Source organism: Thermobia domestica, chromosome 7 (genome assembly GCF_964235325.1).
Source record: "Thermobia domestica chromosome 7, izTheDome1.hap1.1, whole genome shotgun sequence".
In the NCBI taxonomy this organism is placed as follows: Eukaryota; Metazoa; Arthropoda; class Insecta; order Zygentoma; family Lepismatidae; genus Thermobia; species Thermobia domestica.
The window spans coordinates 81,696,673-81,717,160 of record NC_137460.1 but is presented as its reverse complement, the minus strand read 5'-3'; the positions used below and the strand labels follow the sequence as shown (position 1 = coordinate 81,717,160).

The window sequence follows — 20,488 nt, the reverse complement described above, 5'->3', positions numbered from 1 at the left end:
ATATCTAATTTAAAAGTGTGTCCAAAATTTGTTTTGGGGTGGTACAAAATGTCATAAAGTTTGAAAAGCTGAATGGTTTGGAGACGAGAACGCCTAATGTATACTGGTTTCCGATGTCCTTGGACGTTGCGGTTAAGGTGTCCTCTTTACTCTATTTCAAAACAATTTTTACTGTGTCCATTTTCCTCTACAGATATTCTATAATTATTTTTTTTCTTAAAACTTTAATCTTAATTTCCATTTCTCTAACTATTCTTAAAAAATAAATAAATAAAATAAATAAACCTTGTGAATGAGCACTGTATAACTCATAAATGTTAACAAAATGAGACTGTCTAACTTAAGAAAATCTCGTGACGAGTCCGTGAAACTTATTATACACAGAACGTTAGACTTTAATAAGGTTTAGAAATACCTTGCGCATTCCACTCATTTACATGAACTTTTCAGCACGAACGGATTCTATAAATACGATTTATACATAATTAAGAAACTGACATGCAGTTGGTAGCTTCATTTATTCTTAGACCATAGTTGCATGAAATTTTCTCCGACACCATTTTCACAATATTGCAGCTCTCAATCGAAGCGTTTCATGACGAATATTTATCAGGACATTGCCACTGGTATCATATTAGTTGGTGATCTTCCAAAAACTATCTAATTTCCTATCTAGATAGATCATCAACTAATATGCTCAAGTTTTCCATATATGTAACTACCAAAAAATATAATACTTTCCCAGTTCTTCTGACGTAAGAACTTGGATGCATTTTCTTCACATCACTTACATATATGCATATACCTTACTACAATATTCACATCAATGACTTTTGCATTTTAACAATGGAAAACTATTATTTTACGATTAAGAAAAGAAGTCTAGACATAAACTAATTCCATGTTTATAAATAAAAAAGAAAATTTTAGTTTTTTGTATCGACAACAGGGTATAAAAGTGCAAGATTTGTTCATTTATATTTACAAGGCTGCTCTTCAAACAGTTTACATGATAATGTTTTCATATTTACTTTTTTTGACTAATTTATATGCACTCAAGAAGTTTAGAAGTGATAATTCATCCATTCTAGTATAGAAGGTAACAAGCACATCACGGTGGTCTAAGACGAATTATGAAGAGCTGCAATAAATAACGTTAATTTCTGAATCCATCATCGCCATGATTCCTTTTAATTTACAGGGTAAATCAGAAATACGGCTACACATTTGATTATACAATGTAGTAACGCTATTTCACTAACAGGGAACAAAATCATCATCACCTTAAATTATCGATTCTGGCATCCCAGTGGGCCTGGTATGTACGACTTCCTTCATTTCATCAATCTGGTGTCGCGGTGGTAGCGCTCATCTTTGGTGCATGGGATTCCTGGTTCGATCCCAACTCCCTCCAAGTGTCCTTTGTGGTGGACAATCATCATATACGCAGGTTTTCCCGATTCCTTCCACTTTCGTGATTCCAACATCATCATGCATCTCATCATCACCAACTCTCATAGCCTCGGTGCATAATCGTGGAATGTTAAAAAAAAAAATCATTTATACCTGGATAACCCTTCTCGCTGGTCCAGTGGATAGTGCGTATGTCTTTGGTGCATGTCATCGCGGATTCGATTCCAGCACAAAAATTTAATTTCACAATCATTCACTTCCATTAACCATCCGTTTTCTTTAGCCTAAAGGGCATAACTGTGGGAACTAAAAAAATCATTTCATTTCTGTAACATGGATCTTTTAATCATCTTATTTCTCTTCGTTCCATATTCTTTCATACTCATCCTGCCATCTATTATTTGGTTTTGCTCGAAGCCATTTCCCTGTTCTTGGCATTGTAGGAATTTTCATGTACAGGGTGTCTACTAAAATTCCAAAATAATATTTCTTGACCTTTTCTTTACCAAATCACAAAATTTCCTAACATTTTCAAGAGCGAATTTGGGTGCGAATTAGGCCGAATTTTCATCCATGCGATAGAGACGTACTTTTGCTTGCGATTTGGTAGCGTCTAAAGCCGACCACAGACATTTTTGGTGGTAAATTTTGACGTTTTATAGAACAAAATTTTCCAATCTGTACTTACATTTGTACAGTTAAAAAAATCGTGACGCAAAAGCTAAATTTCGTGACTTTCATGACCGTTTTCTGATTTCGTGACCGATAGACACCCTGATGTAAGCATTCTTCTTTCATTAATTCTACATGTCCATACTAGCATAGCCAAAATTTTCTTAGCTGGGTCATGTAATCTAGTTTTTTGGAGGTGAGATAGTGTGGTGAGGAATGACCTATACTATGAAGTTGATTTTACATATCTGTGTATCACCAACTGTACCGGATTCAAGCCCCGGTTGAGGTTCCTAATCCACGTCAATAGTAGATCTCATCCTTTATAAACCTCGGTGTTGTATAAGGATGGAAACTACAAAAATTGAAACTGAATTTTTCTATTCATTGTTGGACTCTCTTGGCTGGGAGTACTTCTGATTATTTCATTTCTTATTTAATCTTTGTTTGTCTTTCTGAGAATGTCTTAAGAATCTCAACTCCGCTACCTGGATTTTGTTCTACTACTTTTTCCTATTTATCCATTTTCTGCAGTGAATATGAATATTAAAAATATGTTGTATAATACCACTTTAGGTTCCCTTGATACATTCCGATTCGAGATTTGATTATTTACCCCTTACTTGTCATAAATCTAGTGGCAATTACGAATAATACTAATTCCTTCTCCCATTCGGCATTTGCTCGGCTGCTCTCACCGAACTCAGGTACAAACTTTTTTTTCTGTAAACTTCGCAGTTTTATATTATATATACGAGAATAATTCGAAAAGTAACCTCCGTTTAGCAGTAAATAAAAAACCTACATACACTTTTGTTTTCAACACAGCTGCCATGTAAATTCAAGCGCTTGTCACAGCAAATTTCAACAACCTACAAATCCCTTCTGTATAAAAGTCGACCGTCTGGGAATTTAACCAACATGTCAGAGCAATTTGAGGATCCTCGTCGTCAGTGAAGTGCTGTACCTCAAGCCAGTTCTTCATGTGAGCGAAAACATGAAGGAGCCAAGTCCATGCTGTATGGGGGATGATAACAAGTACATACTGTACAGGGATGATCAAACACATTCCATTTGAATTGGTGGAAAAGATTTTGTGTTCGTCAAGTACTATGACGGCGAGCATTATCGTGTAAAGAACACAATTCCAGAAGTCAGCAAACCACGACTTTTGTTCTGGATACTTATTCTCAGCTTCTTTAAAGTGATACAGTAAACTTCAGAATGGATTCGTGTACCACGTTCTACGAATTCAACAAAGAAGATTCCTTTAGCATCCCAAAACACGAAGGCCATGACCTTCCTCGTTCACAAAGTTTGGCGGGCTTTCCTCGGGTTGTTTCGAGAAGTGGTATGGACCCACGCCATTACCTGTTGTTTTGTCTCAGCGTTCATATACACCATTCAAGTCTCGTCGCTAGTCACTATTCTGTTCAAGACTTCTCTCCTTCTGTGTTGTATCGGGGAAGGAAGTTTAAGGCAGAGCCCATTTGATTGATTTTGTGGGTCTATCATTTAGAATTTTCGGTACCCATCGAGCACAGAACTTCCGGTAGCAACATTTTTCAGTGACTACCTCTTACACAACTGGAAAGTTCGGAAAGTACTTGGAGTGTAAACTGACAGCTCTTACGGACTTTGTCGTCAATTTTCCTGACGAGTTTATCATTAGCTACAGGAGGTCTACTACTCTTTGGTTCATCATAAATGTTTGTTCTGCCTTCTTTGAGAAGTCTGATTCACTGACGCACATCTTGCACTCATCATGTTTGAGGCGTATACACCACACAATTCACGATGAATATCTGCAGCTGACAGATCCTTATCACTTTTACTTTCTAGCGCTGCAGCGTGAAACATGGGTACGCCAATGATGTAAATGTTTTCCTGAAGTACTTGTCTTACCGTGTGTCATTTGGTTTCCGAGCACAAATCCTACCCTTTTTATATTTCTAGACCCAGTAACAATACACTGTTAGATATGGATATTATAATCATTCTTGTGGTCGTGTCCGATAGCGCAATGGAGTTCTTTACTCCAAAACTTTAACGAATATTAGCAGTCATGAATTTTCCTTTAGTAGTGTTGCTTTAGAATCAACCTTAACCAAAAGTATCCAATTAATATTCAGGTAGTAACTAATCACTGATCTGGTTACCACTGCAGACAACCACTAAAATCGACAGATCTCTCCATATATAATTTTGTTACACTTCAACACTGAGTAGCTACCGCACAGGAGTCTCATCTCTATACCAACGAACTCACATCCATAAACAAATCCAAATCATCAATTTCCGAAATATAAGATTTCCTAAAGTCCGTTTTGTTAATACCATGTTAACCGTCATATATTATATATCCCGAATAATGCTCCATGGAACATATCTTCTAAACTTTCTTCAGATTACTACCTCAATATGAGCATTTACCACCCATACTCCTTTAAACCAACATATAATTGTAGAATGTTCCCACTAAAGCTGAAATTGTAAACAGACACTTGATGTGATAAAGTAAATACAGAAATTACTCTTGTTCACCTTCTCATTTTCTCGTCCTCTAACTCCCACTAACATGTTGCCAGTAAGTGAAAGAATGTTGCTACACTATGCGATCGAAAGGGTAGCCATATTTCTTTCTGACTTACATTACAGAAGTATTATTTTTGCACTTATACAGTACCCATTTTTAGAATTCAATTTACTTAAAATCTTAGAGTGAAACTTACTTTGGTAATGTTCAAGTTGGAACTTACCTCTATGTCCAAACACACAACACACTCAGTTTTAGCTATTGTGGTATCAGCAATAAGACATGCTGGAGGAGCGGTGGGTTCAGCACCTGCAACTTCTTCCCGTTGTTCTTCGGGAGCAGTTGCATCTTGAAACATTTTTTGCGATAGTCTTTCCTTTTCTTCTACAAAAGATCGAAAGGCTTCTAAAATAGCACTACGATCTTGGCTACTTTTGACACCAGCCTAAAGCACAACAGATATGAATGGAATTATTAATATTCAAATGAATTTCAAGAATCAAATCTAACCTATCTCTACATGTCAATGTAGTGTGTATTAATAAGGCATTTGTGTAGTGATTTTGTCATGTATATCTTGCTTAGGTATTAAATATAATTATTTATTCGCAAATTTGTCAATAAAAATATGAAAATACTAGTTTCGGTTATAATTTTAAGAGTAACGTACTCCCATAGCTACATTTCATTATACGGTTAATTATTACCTATATAATGTTCTACTGATAGTGATTCTGTTAGTAAGAATCTGTAACATGTAATTCTTTCTACAACTACTACAAATTAGATGTAGAAGGTCAATTCAAACCGATTATAAGTATACAATTAGCACTATAGGTAGAAGAATACTATCTCTTTTAGTATGAAGAATTACCAGAAAAATTAGTTAATGAAAAGACTATATTTTACCTTATTTTGAAACAAAATATTTTTATTTCAAGGGCTTTGCACAAACTTTTTACGCAAAAATGAAAGAGACTAAAAGAAAGAACAGGCCTGGCTGTTTTAAGTGAGTTATCTTGTACTAACTAACTAACTCTATGGCCTATGGAACCCGGAGGTTCAATGCCGCGTTCACAAAAGCTCTCCACTGACTTCTATCCTTAGCCAACTGGATCCAGTTTCTACTTTGTATTCCTATCTCTGCGAGATCTTAATCCCATCTGCGCCTAGGTCTTCCTAATGGTCGTTTTCCGATTAGTCTTCCAGTCAAGACTTTGAAAGCGTTTCTACTTTCTTCCATCCTGGCTACATGACCTGCCTACCTAAGCCTCCTAGAATTGATGACCCTAACAATGTTTGGTAAACCGTATAAATTATGTAGCTCCTCGTTATGAAGTTTCCGCCATTCCCCATTCCCGTTCCTCTTGGATCCGAATATTCGTCTCAAGATCTTGTTCTCAAATACTTTCAGTCTATGTTCTTTCCTCAGAATAAGCGACCATGTTTCGCAACCACACAGAAAAACAGAAATGACTATCGTTTTATATATTTTAAGCTTTAAATTCCTCGACAGAATTAGCGACGACAAGAGATTTTGAACCGAATAGTAATACGAATTCCCTGGTGTTAGTTGACATTTAATTTCTTTGTGAATATGATTTTCGTCTGTTAATATTGATCCTAGATATTAGAAAGTATCCACTTTATCAAAAGTATTGTTTAATATTTTAACGCATCCATAATTTGCCGTATTACGGTTCTTACACACTTTCATGTATTTAGTTTTCTCTGCTTTTACTTCTAAACCCATGTCCCTGCAACCGTTTAGTAAGATTTCCGAAATTCTTTCTATTGTTTTTCTATCATCCCCTATTAAATTTACATCATTAGCATATGCCATAACCTGGTGAATACCGTTCAACTCTAGGCCCTGGTTGCTATCTTTGATTTTCCTTATAGCGTATTCCAGAACAAAGTTGAATAATAATGGCGGCAACGCATCTTCTTGTTTCAGGCCATTTATGATGTGAAAGCTCGTGTACAAAAATTTTCCTACTCGGACTTCACTTTGGGATTCATTTAAACATATCTTAATTAATCTAATTAGCTTTCTCGGTATTCCAAGTTCTGTAAGAACGTTGTATAATCTTGTGGTTAATTATCTTGTACTTAGTTACTTAAAGCTCAACTAATTCAGTGGTAGTTTTTAACTTACTTAACAATGAATGAGGTGGTTAATTATATAATATATGTAATAGTGTAAAAATTGTATACAAGTTTATTTCAGGGTTCTGTAAAAAGATATGTTAAACAATAAAATATATTCCCAAACACTACTTACCTCGGACAACTGATCATTGGTAACTAAAGATAAGGCATCTGGAGAGTTAACGAAGGCTGTAAGGAATGGAAGGCAGTGAAGAACACCTGCGGAAACAAGATACCGCGATAAAAGAGGATCAAGTGATTTCTCGAGCTCTGTCAAAAATGCAGGTCGAGAGTCCAACAATCGTTGATACTGGAGCAGCCAGAAGTCTGTTGCTTCATTTCCGCTCAGAGAACCTCTCCGTTGCTCAAGTTCTTCAAGCTGTTGAAGCAACTGTTTGCGTCGTTTATTCTGTTGAGCTAAAAGCTCTACTAATAATTCGGACAGCTGTCTACGTTTTTCTGAAATGTCTTCCTGAAATAAAAACTTCAATATTAGAAAAGCTACGAAATAGACAAACAAATAGTACATTATATTTTCAAATGTTTCACTATAAACATCAAAGTAACAAACTACGCAAATATGCAAAAATCAATTGGTCTTGACTAATAGGAATGGTTATAATGATAGCGTAGAGTAACAGTTCCTTTATGTTCATAGTAAGTATAACTGTTATGAAGGACAGAACCTACTATAAAATGGTAGCTAAATCACTATTTAGGTTTGTACCCGAAGTACGGTGAGGGCTGGAACCGGCGTTCACAAGCAATGAAGACGAGCAGTTCTGTCGTTAAGTTATACGAGGTCCAATGACCATAATGAAGAATAGTTCATAGAGCAAGCGCGCGGAGAGAGAGGGGTACACTAGTGAGACAAATGGCGCTATCTGATCCTTATGGCCTTAGTACGTACCTATTCTCTTTCTAAAATGATAAATTGAAATGTGGGAATATCTTCATTTTTAGTAAAACTGAGCTATGTATGACTACGAAAATAGCTCGGCAGTTTTTCAATAGAAACAGTACAATTTTTTTTTTAATATTATCTACAACAAACAATGAGGCAAAACTACATGAGCGCTCTACTATTGAGCAACCGTAACCCTGTTAATTTAGAAGCAATTTATTCCCATATTTGTTCTTAAAACGAAAGATTACGCAAGTATTCTTTTGCTCTGTATGTTCTCCGTAAAATAAAGTGTAATGCAATCCAGTACAAGACACTGGAAAACAGAAATTATCACTTCAGAAAGTACCACATTCAAGAATATATATATGTATATGAACATGATTTAAAAAATAGTAATTGATTTTAGAGATTTGCATAATCACTAACTTTCCATTCTTAGTGTACTTCTCCATATCTTATCCCATTTCTCATTACACTTCGACAACACTGTATTTATGTAATAACTGTATCTTCAAATTATAAGGTACTGTTAACAATAATTTACTGACATCGCTATACATGGAGTAATCCTTATAAATTGGAAGATTAATTGTCAATTGTTTCTCTTGTACGAGATTAATCGTACCTAAAATAAAGTATATACTAAATGTTTACTTTCGAATTTCAGATTTTTTTCTTTCCATGCTTTGCTGGTGATTTCCAGACTCTATCAGAGTAGTGAGAACAATTATACGTTAAAAATTTTGTTTTCTTTCCTTTTCAAGTTCATTTTATTAACTAATTATGTATTTATGTTTGAAATAAATACAATTTCTTTAAGCCACTGTAAAATTGGTGACGAATGTGGATCTTTTAGCAAAATATAGTTAAGCTATTAATTTTACCATTACTGTCTGATTCAATGTCCTTAGATTTTCCAGCTTAATCTTTCTTGTAAATTGATTGACCGAGTTCTTTAATGGGGACGTTAGCGACCATGCTATTTGTCCCCCTCACAAAAAGGCTAACGGCCCACACAATAATTTTAAAAATACCAAAATCAAACAATTATCAAAGTAAGACTCCTAAAAAGTGTCTACCGAATATATTTTCTGTAAATGTTCTAGGAATAGACATTTAAACAATGAAAATAATTAATAATAAATAAATAAAAAATGAGGCATTCTGGTTAAATTTCAGATTATAGAGGTTTTCATGTAAAATTACTAAATAAAGCAAAAGTTGCTAGATTTTCATGGAAATAAAAGGAATGTCAATCAACAAAGTATACAGATTCATCGGCCAAGTGAATTACATATATATCTATTAGGTTGGTGCGAATGAAATGTCCGTCCCAAGTGCGTCATTTCTAAATGCCGAAATGTTTACAACTAAAACACCTACTTAATCAAAATAGTCGCTGTCTGAAATCACATTTTTTTTCAACGCTCAGTCGATTGGATTTTGTGGCGAAAGAAGTCTTGGAGTCTGCAATAGGAAGAAGGTCCTTAATCGTACGTTGCACCGCCCAATCATCAGGGAAAGTCTTCCTTCCCACGAAATGATGGAGGTGTGTGAAGAGGTGGTAGCTGGAGGGAGAGACCTCAGCAGAATATGAAGGTTGAGAAAGGATTTCATACTGTAAGGCCAGCCAATATGCCCAGAGGAAGGCCAGTCCTACTAGGCAGAGGGAGGGAGGGAGAGAATGCGGAAATGGAGGCCTGAGTGAATTCACTATGTGCCTGTCACAATATTGAAGTGAATGTGTGGTACGAAAGCTATGATATATTACTTTAGTACTGAACCTCGGCTTCACTGTCCTCTCCTCTGGTCAATAAACGGCCAGCCGAACTCATAAAGAGTATGCTCAGTCTTTTGAGTAACATATGGTAAAGAATTGTCATACAACATGAGATCATAAATCTGTTGACCACTGACGGATCACGATCTGCAGTGATGGCTTTGCCTCGACGGAGAAAGGCATGATGGATCACACCTACCATAACATCAGCAATATCTGCAGGTAGAGAGGTGGTTTAGGATAATGCTTTCTGGACGTTGATTACAATCACTGTCCTGACCATTAACAATTGTCGTAGGAGATCGAAGTTTTATCAGAAGTGACTATCCGATCCAGGAAATCTTCCAAGTTATTCCATATACTCAGAGACTGCACACCTAGAGACAGCAATTCTTATTGATAGGCGTCAACTCATATGATACCCATGAACTCATTTTCACTTTACCGATTGCATGGAGCTGCCAAATGATGGTGGTACAGTGTATGCCTAACTCGTCTGCAATGGTCTGAACACTTTTCCAGGGAATAGCTTCCTGAGAAGCTTACCCGAAAATGATGTTCGCCGTTGCGCAATGCTGTGAGACCGGAACGAAATCTGACAAACCAATCGCGAATGATGCGTTCATTCACAGCTCCTGACCAAACTGCACTGTTAATGGATTGCTGTACAGCTGAGTTCGTAAAGAAAAAAACTCACTCGCAATCGTGTGTTCTCCATGGTGTATTTTCATAGACCTTGTTCAATAACACAGTGTCCTGTCTGTTTGGGTGTTCCAGACTATTTGCTGAAAGTGTACTGAGTTTGTGACATTAGACGCGTGACCTGTGTTGCTGAGCTAAGTTTCCCACTAGATGTCTCCCACTAGATGACCGGATATTTCATTCGCACCAACCTAACAAACAGAAAGAGAGAGGAGACGTGAAAACTTACTAATTGTTCAGTCATTTCCAACTTCCGTTTCTCCATCTCTACCGCTGTGAGAAGTGCCAGCTGAGACTCTACCATTGCTACTTGTTGAACAAGTCCCCAGCTCCTAGCGTCAGCTCTTTCCAAAAGGGCTCCTACTGCTGCACGCTGTACTTCTTCATCTTCCAACAACTGATTTACCAAGTCGGATCGTGCATGGCCTTGATCTTCCAGAAGCGCATTCAATTGTTTTCCAGATTCCACTTCCCTGCGAACATGAAAATTTTAAATTATTTTTAAACATATTTTAAATAGTTGCCTTAAAAAAAATAAGAAAAACTTATATTTTATTCCCCTCCACGTTCTCTGAGGACAGATAATTGTAAATAACTATCTGCTCCATTTCAAATACTAATTAATAATGACGAGAACAAAAAGATTCAATGTAGAGTTTCGTTCTTTATTAATTTAAAACTACACGAAACTACACATAGGTTTAATCAATTGTTATTGTACATAACTGATATTTTTTGCTGTGTTAAAAGCTCTAATTTAGTGAACAGTATCTAAAAATAATAATTTGTATTTATAAACTAGCTAGCTGGAACACATTGAACGTGTAAGTTTAATCTAACGATTTCTTTGCGTTAATTTTCTTTCAGGTTCATTAATTTTTTTCGTAAGTTGGTGAAAGACACGTATGTCTAAGAATTTTCAATGAATTGAAGATATAAAGAAAATATGAACAAGTAAAATTAGTAACTTGTTGCTGCAAGCAGACTGATTAGTCTTTGATATATAGCAGATTATCATTTACAAGAATATGTCCTCAGGAAACACAGAAGTGGATATTAAAAATATATTTTAAACACTTTTTAAAGCAATGGAAAGCGTTTATATGTGGTATTAAACAAAACACCCAAGAGAAACTTTTGTAGATGAAATCTCATACTATATTGTATAAAAAAAAAAAAAAAAAAATTCTCAATATTTCACTTAGAAACTACCATGAGTGGTGAGGAAATTTCAAAATTTAATACTAACCTAACTAATAATAATAACAGTTAAAACATCTACAAAAATTATCCTTGCTCGAATATATGACTGAGTGTTTCATATTTCTTTCCAGAATAAAAGCTATATGGCCCAGGACCCCAGTAAGACCCTGTAATTCACGAAAAATGAGAAAGCCACTGTTTTAGAAAAGCTCCTAAATCAATATGTGATATGTATTTGCTATGTATGTCCATAATATGTGTTATGTATTTGCTTAGCGAGTGGTTCTCAACCTTAGCAGAACTCCCTTATAGCTAAATGATTAGCATATGAGCCTTTGACACGGGAGATTTGGATTCGAACCCCGACAGGAGCTCATGTGATTCTAATTTAAAGCCAAGCTTAATTGCACGTCTCATATAGCCTCGAGTTGAAAAGAGACTTTAAACTAAAAGAACTGCATTAAGATAAACTCAGCTTTTGCAATTTCTAAAGAGAAAACTTAATCTCTTAGTTCATTTTGTGTAGAGAGCAACTAATATTACGACTGGGTGTTGATTTTTTTTTAAATGTTATATATACTCGTCATCAGGTAACATACGGACAGTAAGATCGAGAAATCACACACATGGAAATACTGTTTCCTTTATTAAAGAAAAAAAATCTTCCGGGTTCTTGCAGCCCTGGATAAAATTTGTCCTAAATATTTTGCAATCACTGATAAATCACTTGCTCCGTATTTGGGTAGTGTGTTCATTTTGACATAGGGACAGAAGCAATGAATCTTTAACATAGAAATGTAGGAGGAGAAGGTTCGCGTATAGTAATGTACAATGAAGATAAATGTTGCTACTAATGTTTATTTTATTAATAATTCACTTTCTACAATTAAATGTGAATATTATTTGAATCTCTCTTGTTTCTGTCATTACATTATTAGATTTCAACAATTAACGAAAAATACAAAGTTGCTATGTATTTTTTTAAATATTTGCTTTAAAAATATATATCTTGCGTTATCAGTGAAGTACTATCACTGAACTCTTTGATGATCCATTTTCTGTAACAGACTGCCATGAGAAGATTCTTCACTGGTAACTCAAGATATGAAAAGACAGAATGTTTTTATTTTTTAAATTTTTTTAGAAGTAGAGAATGTGAAGTGAAGTGTAGGTAGAGGAGAAAGAATCAATTAAATCTGCTTTCAAATAGGACGTTACTATTGCATTGAAAGACACAAAGTGAGTGTAGTTCAGTGGAATTTTGAGGAAATAGCCTGATAATGACCGCAGGAATTGTGCAGACGAAATACTGGTAAGTACGATGAGTTATCGTAATGTTTTAATTAACCTGGAAGTTATGAATAAAACTGTCAACTTAATAATTTTTCATTAGTAACAGAACGGTGCAAAAATTGTCTCTGCATATCACTTATTTTCTTTACAGCTGGCGCTAGAAGTGAGTAACCTGCAATATGGATAAGGCTGGGGCTATTGCATTTGAAAAATCACAGCGCTTGGCAAATTCGTCAGATAAAAACTATCTATGGCAACAACTGTCTATTCTATAGAACCGTTAAGCAATGGAAGTGTATTTTCCAATCTGATCACGTGTCTCTGAGGAACGTGGGACAAGCCAAGAATTCAAAGAACATGAGATAATTGTGGATGTATTTCATCCTGGAAACCCGACGACCACTATAAAAATAAACATGCAGAAGAGCCGTCTTAGTTACGGTATGTTTGGAAAAATATTCATGACGAACTGTATAATTTTATTTTATTTATTTATTTATTTATTTATTTATTGAACAAGTTCCCAGATACAGCATAATTGTGCCATTTTACACAGGGAAATATCAACAAGCGGGGAAAAAAAAGAAAAAGAATTAAAAAATAAACAACAACAGTAATATCAACAGTATTAACAAAGAGTGCACAAGTAATATTATTTAGCCAGCACACGTTTTATTGCTCTTTCAAATACCGGGTAGCTCGAAAAAATGTCCACCTCACTAGTTAGATTATTATAATAGTTGGGTACTCGGTGAAAAAGAGACCTCTGTATAATTGTCAACCTAGGGCGTGCAAGATGGAATAGGTGGGTATTCCGGGTTTTGCGGGAAGGGACATGCAAAGATAGTTGTTGAATTAGGGTTTCTGATCTTAGGTTCCCATTTACAATCTTATGGAGAAACTTCAAATCAGAGTTATTTCTGCGTACTTCCGGCGTCTGGATATTAAGATATCGCAAAATTTCCTCCTTAGGTAATATTCGAAGTGCGGGAACACGAGAACGTACTATTGCAATAAAGAAATTGAAAACAGACTCAAGTCTAGAGAGATGTGTAGGTGCGGCCATGGCCCATATGGGAGAGCAGTATTCGATCTTGGGTGCTATAAGAGTTTTATAGAATGTTGTTAATGATGCCACAGTACGTAGTTCAGTGAATCGGTAAAGAAGCCCCAGCATACGCATTGACTTCTTAACAATTGAGGAGATGTGCTCTGAGAACGAGAGTTTCGAATCAAAGATGACACCAAGATCATTATGACTGGCAGAATGTGTTATAGGGGAATCGTTAATATGGTATTTGGAGGGAACAGGAGACTTTTTCAGAGTAATTGTAATACCGTCACATTTCTTACTGTTAAGTTTCAATTGCCACATTTCACACCAGTCTACAAGATAATTTATGTCTTCCTGTAGGGCAATTGTGTCATGGAAACATGATATTTCTCTATATAATTTGCAATCGTCAGCAAAAAGCAAAAGGCCACTAGGATTAACTGATAGGTGAGAGTAGAGATCGTCCATATACAGGACAAATAGCAGGGGCCCTAGTACGCTTCCCTGAGGCACCCCCGAGATCACAGGTTGGGGGTTAGAAGTCGCCCCTGAAATAACAACTTTCTGTTTACGGCCCTTTAGATACTGGTGATTAAAGAGAGAAATTTACCATGTACATTAAACCTATTGGAAAGTTTGTGGAGAAGAAGAATGTGACTGACAGAATCAAAGGCCTTTGAGAGATCAAAATAAATGACATCTAATTGAGTATTGTTATTTATACATTGAACTGCACAGGAAAGAAGAGTACTTAAGTTTGTGAGACTTGAGCTTTTCGGTAGAAAGCCATGCTGAGAAGTGTGAATGTAAGGCGACGTGAATTTGAGAAGCCTGTCTTTGATTATTTTTTCGCAGATAATAGATATTACAGAAAGAAGAGATATTGGCCTATAGGAGGATACTTGATCTTTAAGTCCTGATTTATATATTGGGGTCACATGAGCTAATTTCCAGCTGGTGGGATAATATCCTTCTCTGAAGCATCTATTGAATAGGATGGATAAAGGAACTGAAATAGCTGAAGCAGTTTTGTTAAGATAGAGAGAGCCAATGTTGTCAGGCCCAAGAGATCTATGTGGAGAAAGCGACTGCAAGAGAACCAAAACCTCACCCGGGGTGGTAGAGAGATCTGATAAGGTGTTAGTACAAATGGGGAGGAGGGGGGGAAGATGGGTTGTAGGGGGAAAGGCGGTAAATGTTTTACAGAAGTAGTTATTAAAAAGGTCGGGTCTCTGACCATCACTAGCTTCAAAATTCTCGTCATGAACTGTTGCTGGTATGCCGGGAGATTTCGATCGAGATTTAATTACAGTCCAAAATAGTTTAGGGTTGCTAACAGTAAAATCACCAATTGAGTCCATGTATTCAAAGTACTTACGTCGCTGTACCTTCTTCGTAAAGCTTCTAATTTTAGCGAATTGTTTGTATGTGTAGTCACTCGGATGTGACTTCCATAGATTCCAGGCAGCCTTTTTGTTTTTAAGAAGATCACGCAGCTCATTGTCGAACCAGACCGGAAACTTCTTCGATTTTGATGTTTTTACAGGGACAAAATCCTTTATAGTTGAGAGGACAACAGATGTGAATAGGTCCACCGCCTCGTCGACAGATCCTGCCTCCAACAAACACCAAGGAAAGAGTTCAATAGCCCGACAGATGTCGCCCCAGGGGGCTTTCTTCCAAAGAAGTTGTGACCTACTTTTAAGGGGCTGGTTTGTAGTACTGGAGGGGGAGAAATTGAATGAAACATCCAAGGAATCGTGGTCCGAGGGAAAGAGATTTCTGCATGGAACAATACGACGAGGTTCTAAGTTAGAGAGAACATAATCCAGATTGCTATTTTTGCGGGTATTATGCATATTGTGCTGACCCAGTCCAAGTCCATGAATAAAATTGTCCATGAAATAATTGTCATTTCCGTCTTTAGCGATGCCATGCTTACTGTTCTGCCACGTGATGGAGAGGTTGAAATCACCCAATAGGATGACGTCACCGAGTGATAATGCTTGTAACAGTGAGTCATGGAAGCTTCTAAGATGTACTGAGGAGTGTTCTTATGCGGTCTATAGAAGCACCCAATAAACACAGAACTACACTTTGAAATAAACACTTCGACCCAAATAAGTTCACAATTCCGTTCAAGTTCCAATCTTCTCTTGCTCTTCCACTTATTATTAATACAAATCATCACTCCACCTCCACGAGTTATGCGGTCTTTACGAAAAGATGGAGAAATTGTTTGAGAAATTAAGTTCACTGTCGTTCACAGATTCATTGAGCCACGATTCAGTCACTGCAAGGCAATCCAGTTCCATTATCTCGCCTAGGTTGATTGAGCATTCGAGTAATTTGTTTTTAATACTACGAACATTCTGGTAATAAATATGAAAAGCACTGGTGGCGTCTGGACCAGATGGACCAGGATTTATATGAATATCACCACAAAGCAAGAGAAGATAAAAGAGAATGAGATACTGTTTTTTTGTTTTTGAATCATACCTTGTCACACAGTCACTGGTAGTTCCTCTGTCACTTTCAGTAGAAGCTAAGAAAGCACATGGCGGTCTCCTTGGTATGCAAGCAGCAGCAATGAAATGGAAGGATCTTTCACTACACTTCAGTCCATGTTTCATTGGCAACACTACACTTGGGAAAGTCACAGCACCGAAGAAACATGACGACACCAGAACACGCACCCAAACACCACACACAACCACCAAAAAAAGGTAAAAAATAAGAGCACCACTTTGCATCGACCTAGAGCCTGACGCCATCTTGGGATATTCGATAATCTAAGGTGTTAGCACGTTGGGTTCCGCGTTTGGTCACACCCCACACAAGCAATCAGCCAAGTCGAGGCAGATGCTAACTCTGTTGGAGCAGGGTGAAGATAATTTATTTGGTCAGCTGGTAACTATAGATTATATTGAGTCTTTCTACATCATCTAGAGACCAAAAATGAGCGAAAAGTAGAACCATACTTTCTCCTCGCCTCCGAAGGGTAGGATATGGAAGTCACCTGGGATGGTCACTTTGTTGGTTTTTGTTATAAAATCACTTTCACAGACTACTTCGAGAATGATGAAACCATCACTGGCACATATTGCTGCATCTTTTCTAAATAGTGGCTCGACCTCATAACGAAGAAACACGCGGTATGCTCACCAAAGTTTTCCATTTCCTTGGCAAAAATCAAACTCACTTATCCCAATCTGTGAATTGGAAATATTAAGCAATGTGGCTACGAAATATGGCTAAAAAATAACAAGATTGGTGCCAAAAGTATGGTTTATTGTAACAAACTAACAAATTATAAGTAATCTCTTTAAACATATTCCCCTCCACTCTCTATACTAGTTTGCATACGAAGTTTCCATTGTTGGAAGTAGTTCTAGAAATCTTCAGGTGTCACAGTCTTGAGTATCGCTGCCGTATTTTGCTTCACTCCTTGCACAGTCTAGAAATGAGTTCCCTTGAGAGTAGATTTCACTTCCGGAAAAAGAAAAGAATCACGGTGCCCAGTCCGGCAAATCAGGCGGATGTTCCAACACTGGAGTCGTCTTAGCTTAGAAACTGCTTAGAGTGCTAAACGGTAGAAGTAGTATGCGAAGGAGCATTGTCATAACGCACAATCCATTAATTGTTCTTCCACAAGAGGGGCCTTTTCTTTCTCACGCGTTTTAGCAGCATCACCAAAAGCTGCTGATAATACTGCTTCTTCACTGTCTGGCCTCATGGTATCCATTCAATCAGGTGCAGACCATTGATATCAAGAGCACAATGAGCATAACCTTCACTTTCGATTTGCTCTTGCGTGACTTTTTATTCGTGGCGATGAGGGAGTATTCCAGTGTATGGATTGTCTTTTTGTTTCAAGATCATACTGAAGTATCCACGTCTCGTAACCTATGACAACTTTCGTTAACAAGTCCGGTTTTGCTTCCAGACACTGCACACGTGCTTCCGGAAGTTCTTCTGCTCCTATGTGGTTTTTTGGTACCATTCTAGCGCAACTTTGCGCATATTTAAATGGTCGTGCAGAATTGCGGGGACAGATTCTTTATCGATCCTCATCATGTCTGTTATCATTCGAATGCTAAGCCAGCGATCTTTCCGGACAATATCAGTCATTTTTGCCACGTTTTCCTCTGTTGCTGCAGAGACAGGACGAACCGGTCTTCCATCATCATCAACGTTCTCGCGTCCCTCGCTGAAACATGTGCCACTAAAACACTCGCGTACGTGACATCGTATTATCACCATACACATCCTGCAACAATTTCACACACTCACTCGGTGATTTCTTTAATTTCACAAGGAATTTCAAGTTAATGCGCTGCTCAATCCTCACATTTGCCATTCTTCCGGCAACACGATTGCACATGTCTCTCTTCAATCGCTGCTCACAAATTAAATCTGACTAAGAGCGACAACTCATGTATTCTCTTCTCGAAGGTTCAAGTTCCTCTGCGCACACGCGCTTCTCACTGTTCCACGTATTTCTGACAAGGTTGCCAGTCCCGTTATTTTTTTAGCCAAGCCTCGTATGAAATATTGCCATATCCTCCTTATTCTCCTAGTCTCGTTCTAAGAGTCTTTCCCTTTTCTGGAGATGAAAAATCCACTGCGAAACTGACAATTTGACGAAATCGAGACGTCACTAAGGAAGTGTTAACTATGGTTTTAGACGCAGTCTAAAAAGTTCAATAAACACGGAATGTAAACAAAGTATGAGGAGGGAGAAGTGTTTCTCTGAATGGTGACTATATATAGCAAAGACAATTAAATGAAATTCGCGATACGGTCATGCCCTTTAGACTAAAGGCGACGGATAATTAATGGAAGTGGAACATTATGAAATTAAATGTTTGTGCTCTCTTACCAGAAATTGAACCTGGGACTACGCGCACTTTGGGCATACTTTGGCAACAGGGCATATTTTGTTTACAGGTCCTGTTTATTGAACTTATTAAACTGCGTCTAAAACCATAGTTACACTTCTTTAGTGACGTCTCGATTTTGTCAAATTGTCAGGCACCTCTAACCACTAGACTAGCGGTGAGGGCATGTACAGAACACGTTAAGTACCAGAAATCAAAACTGACTTTCTCTCATTTTCTTCATGGTGATAATAAAAACTTTATAATACCATTTATATACATTAAACTTATTCTTTTTCATAAACATGCGTAAATATGCATACTTTAAGTTATTATATTAAACCATGAATAATTTCTAGAGTGAGAAGCAGAATCTTAGTGAGGCGAGAATCAACACTTCTGCTAGATGAATGTGACAGTGGACAGGATCCAGTAGCGAACTTTTGTTTTGACAACGAAGAACTTTTTGGATTTCTCAAGTTATAAAGTGAGCTAGTTCTGTTTCATATTTAATTTACAGTTCTTAGTTTGATCTGATTTTATGAGTCGTATGTGAATTGTGTGAGGGATCACGTCAATCAGCCACTAACTGTCTGGTACAAGATTAAAGAATAGTTAGTTAATACTCAGTTCATACTGAAGAAAACTTTTGGATACAACTGGGTTGAGTACGATAACACTTTCTACGTATTCCTGCCTTTCAAACAATGATGTTAACTGTATACCTAAGAGCCACGGTAGCGTGGTCCGTAAGGCATCTAAGTGCCAACTATGTGGGTTAGGCTCAATCGGGAGAAGTTTCTCATTCTAGCCAGATTCTAACGGCCTCTTAGGTTAAAACCAGCCTTTTTAAAATGGGTACCTGAGGAGATAAATATGCTAAAGCATGGTGTTGAATGATGCTGAAGTATGCTGGCAATATCACCTCCAGAGATAGTCCTTGGCCTTCAATGCCCTGTCTCAAAAGGAAAGTTGACCTTTACTTATAATTTATATGCCTAGCGGAATGTACGGTAATATATTTTACGCAGTATAAAACATCTTAAATTAGGAAGGCTAATAATTCAGCAATTATTATTACTCACTGGCTAAGAAGAGTTCTGGTCGTTTCTGCTCGATATTTCTCACACTCCCTGAGTTTCTCTTCTTTTCTGACTTCCTCTTCAAGAAGCTGCTCCATTGCTCCTAAGTACGAAAAATGACAAGTTTAAATAAATATTTATATACTTCTAAAAAAAATTACTGATAATAAAATAACGTATGAAATGGCACAAAAGCTAACTTTTACATGTAAACTACACTAAAATACTTTTTTAAAAAGATTTCTTACACTAAATAATTTCCTGCCTTCACACACGTTAAACCCAATGAAACATTTACTTTGTCCAAAAATTTGTGCATGATATTATTCTGATAATCATCATATAAGAATTAAACACTTACGAGAAATATAACACAACATTAAATATAATATACTCTGGTTTCATTTTCACATATGCAATGTGTACATAAAGGTCAGTAACACTTCCAAAAATTATTGTAAAGAAATAATTATTAACACAGTACATTAGGGGAACGAGTAAAGTTATTATTTATTTATTATTTTTATTACTTTGTATTAAGATATTCCGTGTAGTTCCTTATTTTTCAGTTAGATAGGGGCAAACACATGATGGCGTTTTCTGGCGCTTGAAAAAGCCCTTATGTGCTACAATTGGATAAAATGAAGACTGCAACAGGTGTCCAACGAAAATTTTGGAGCAGATACGGAAAAGAAGCACAAAACAGAAATGTAATCTATGAGTGGAGTTAAAAAATAAATATATACACAAACGTAGTTCACAAAAGATAAATGTTGTTTCTGCCTTGTCCAAAAAAGATCTTTTAATTTTAAAGA

At 36.7% G+C, this 20,488-nt stretch overlaps 1 protein-coding gene across 2 annotated transcripts in view; it reads right to left on the bottom strand.

The window, feature by feature from the left end:
• The window catches only part of LOC145690234 (E3 ubiquitin-protein ligase LRSAM1-like), a 62,138-nt gene that overhangs the window by 2,843 nt on the left and 38,807 nt on the right, over positions 1–20,488 (bottom strand). For both annotated transcript variants that reach the window (XM_081764923.1, XM_081764924.1), the window contains 4 exons: positions 19,677–19,776; positions 10,391–10,634; positions 6,906–7,244; positions 4,845–5,066 (listed from right to left, as the gene is read on the bottom strand). In XM_081764923.1, coding sequence (XP_081621049.1) covers positions 4,845–5,066; positions 6,906–7,244; positions 10,391–10,634; positions 19,677–19,776 — 905 coding nt within the window. The remainder of the gene's footprint in view (positions 1–4,844; positions 5,067–6,905; positions 7,245–10,390; positions 10,635–19,676; positions 19,777–20,488) is intronic.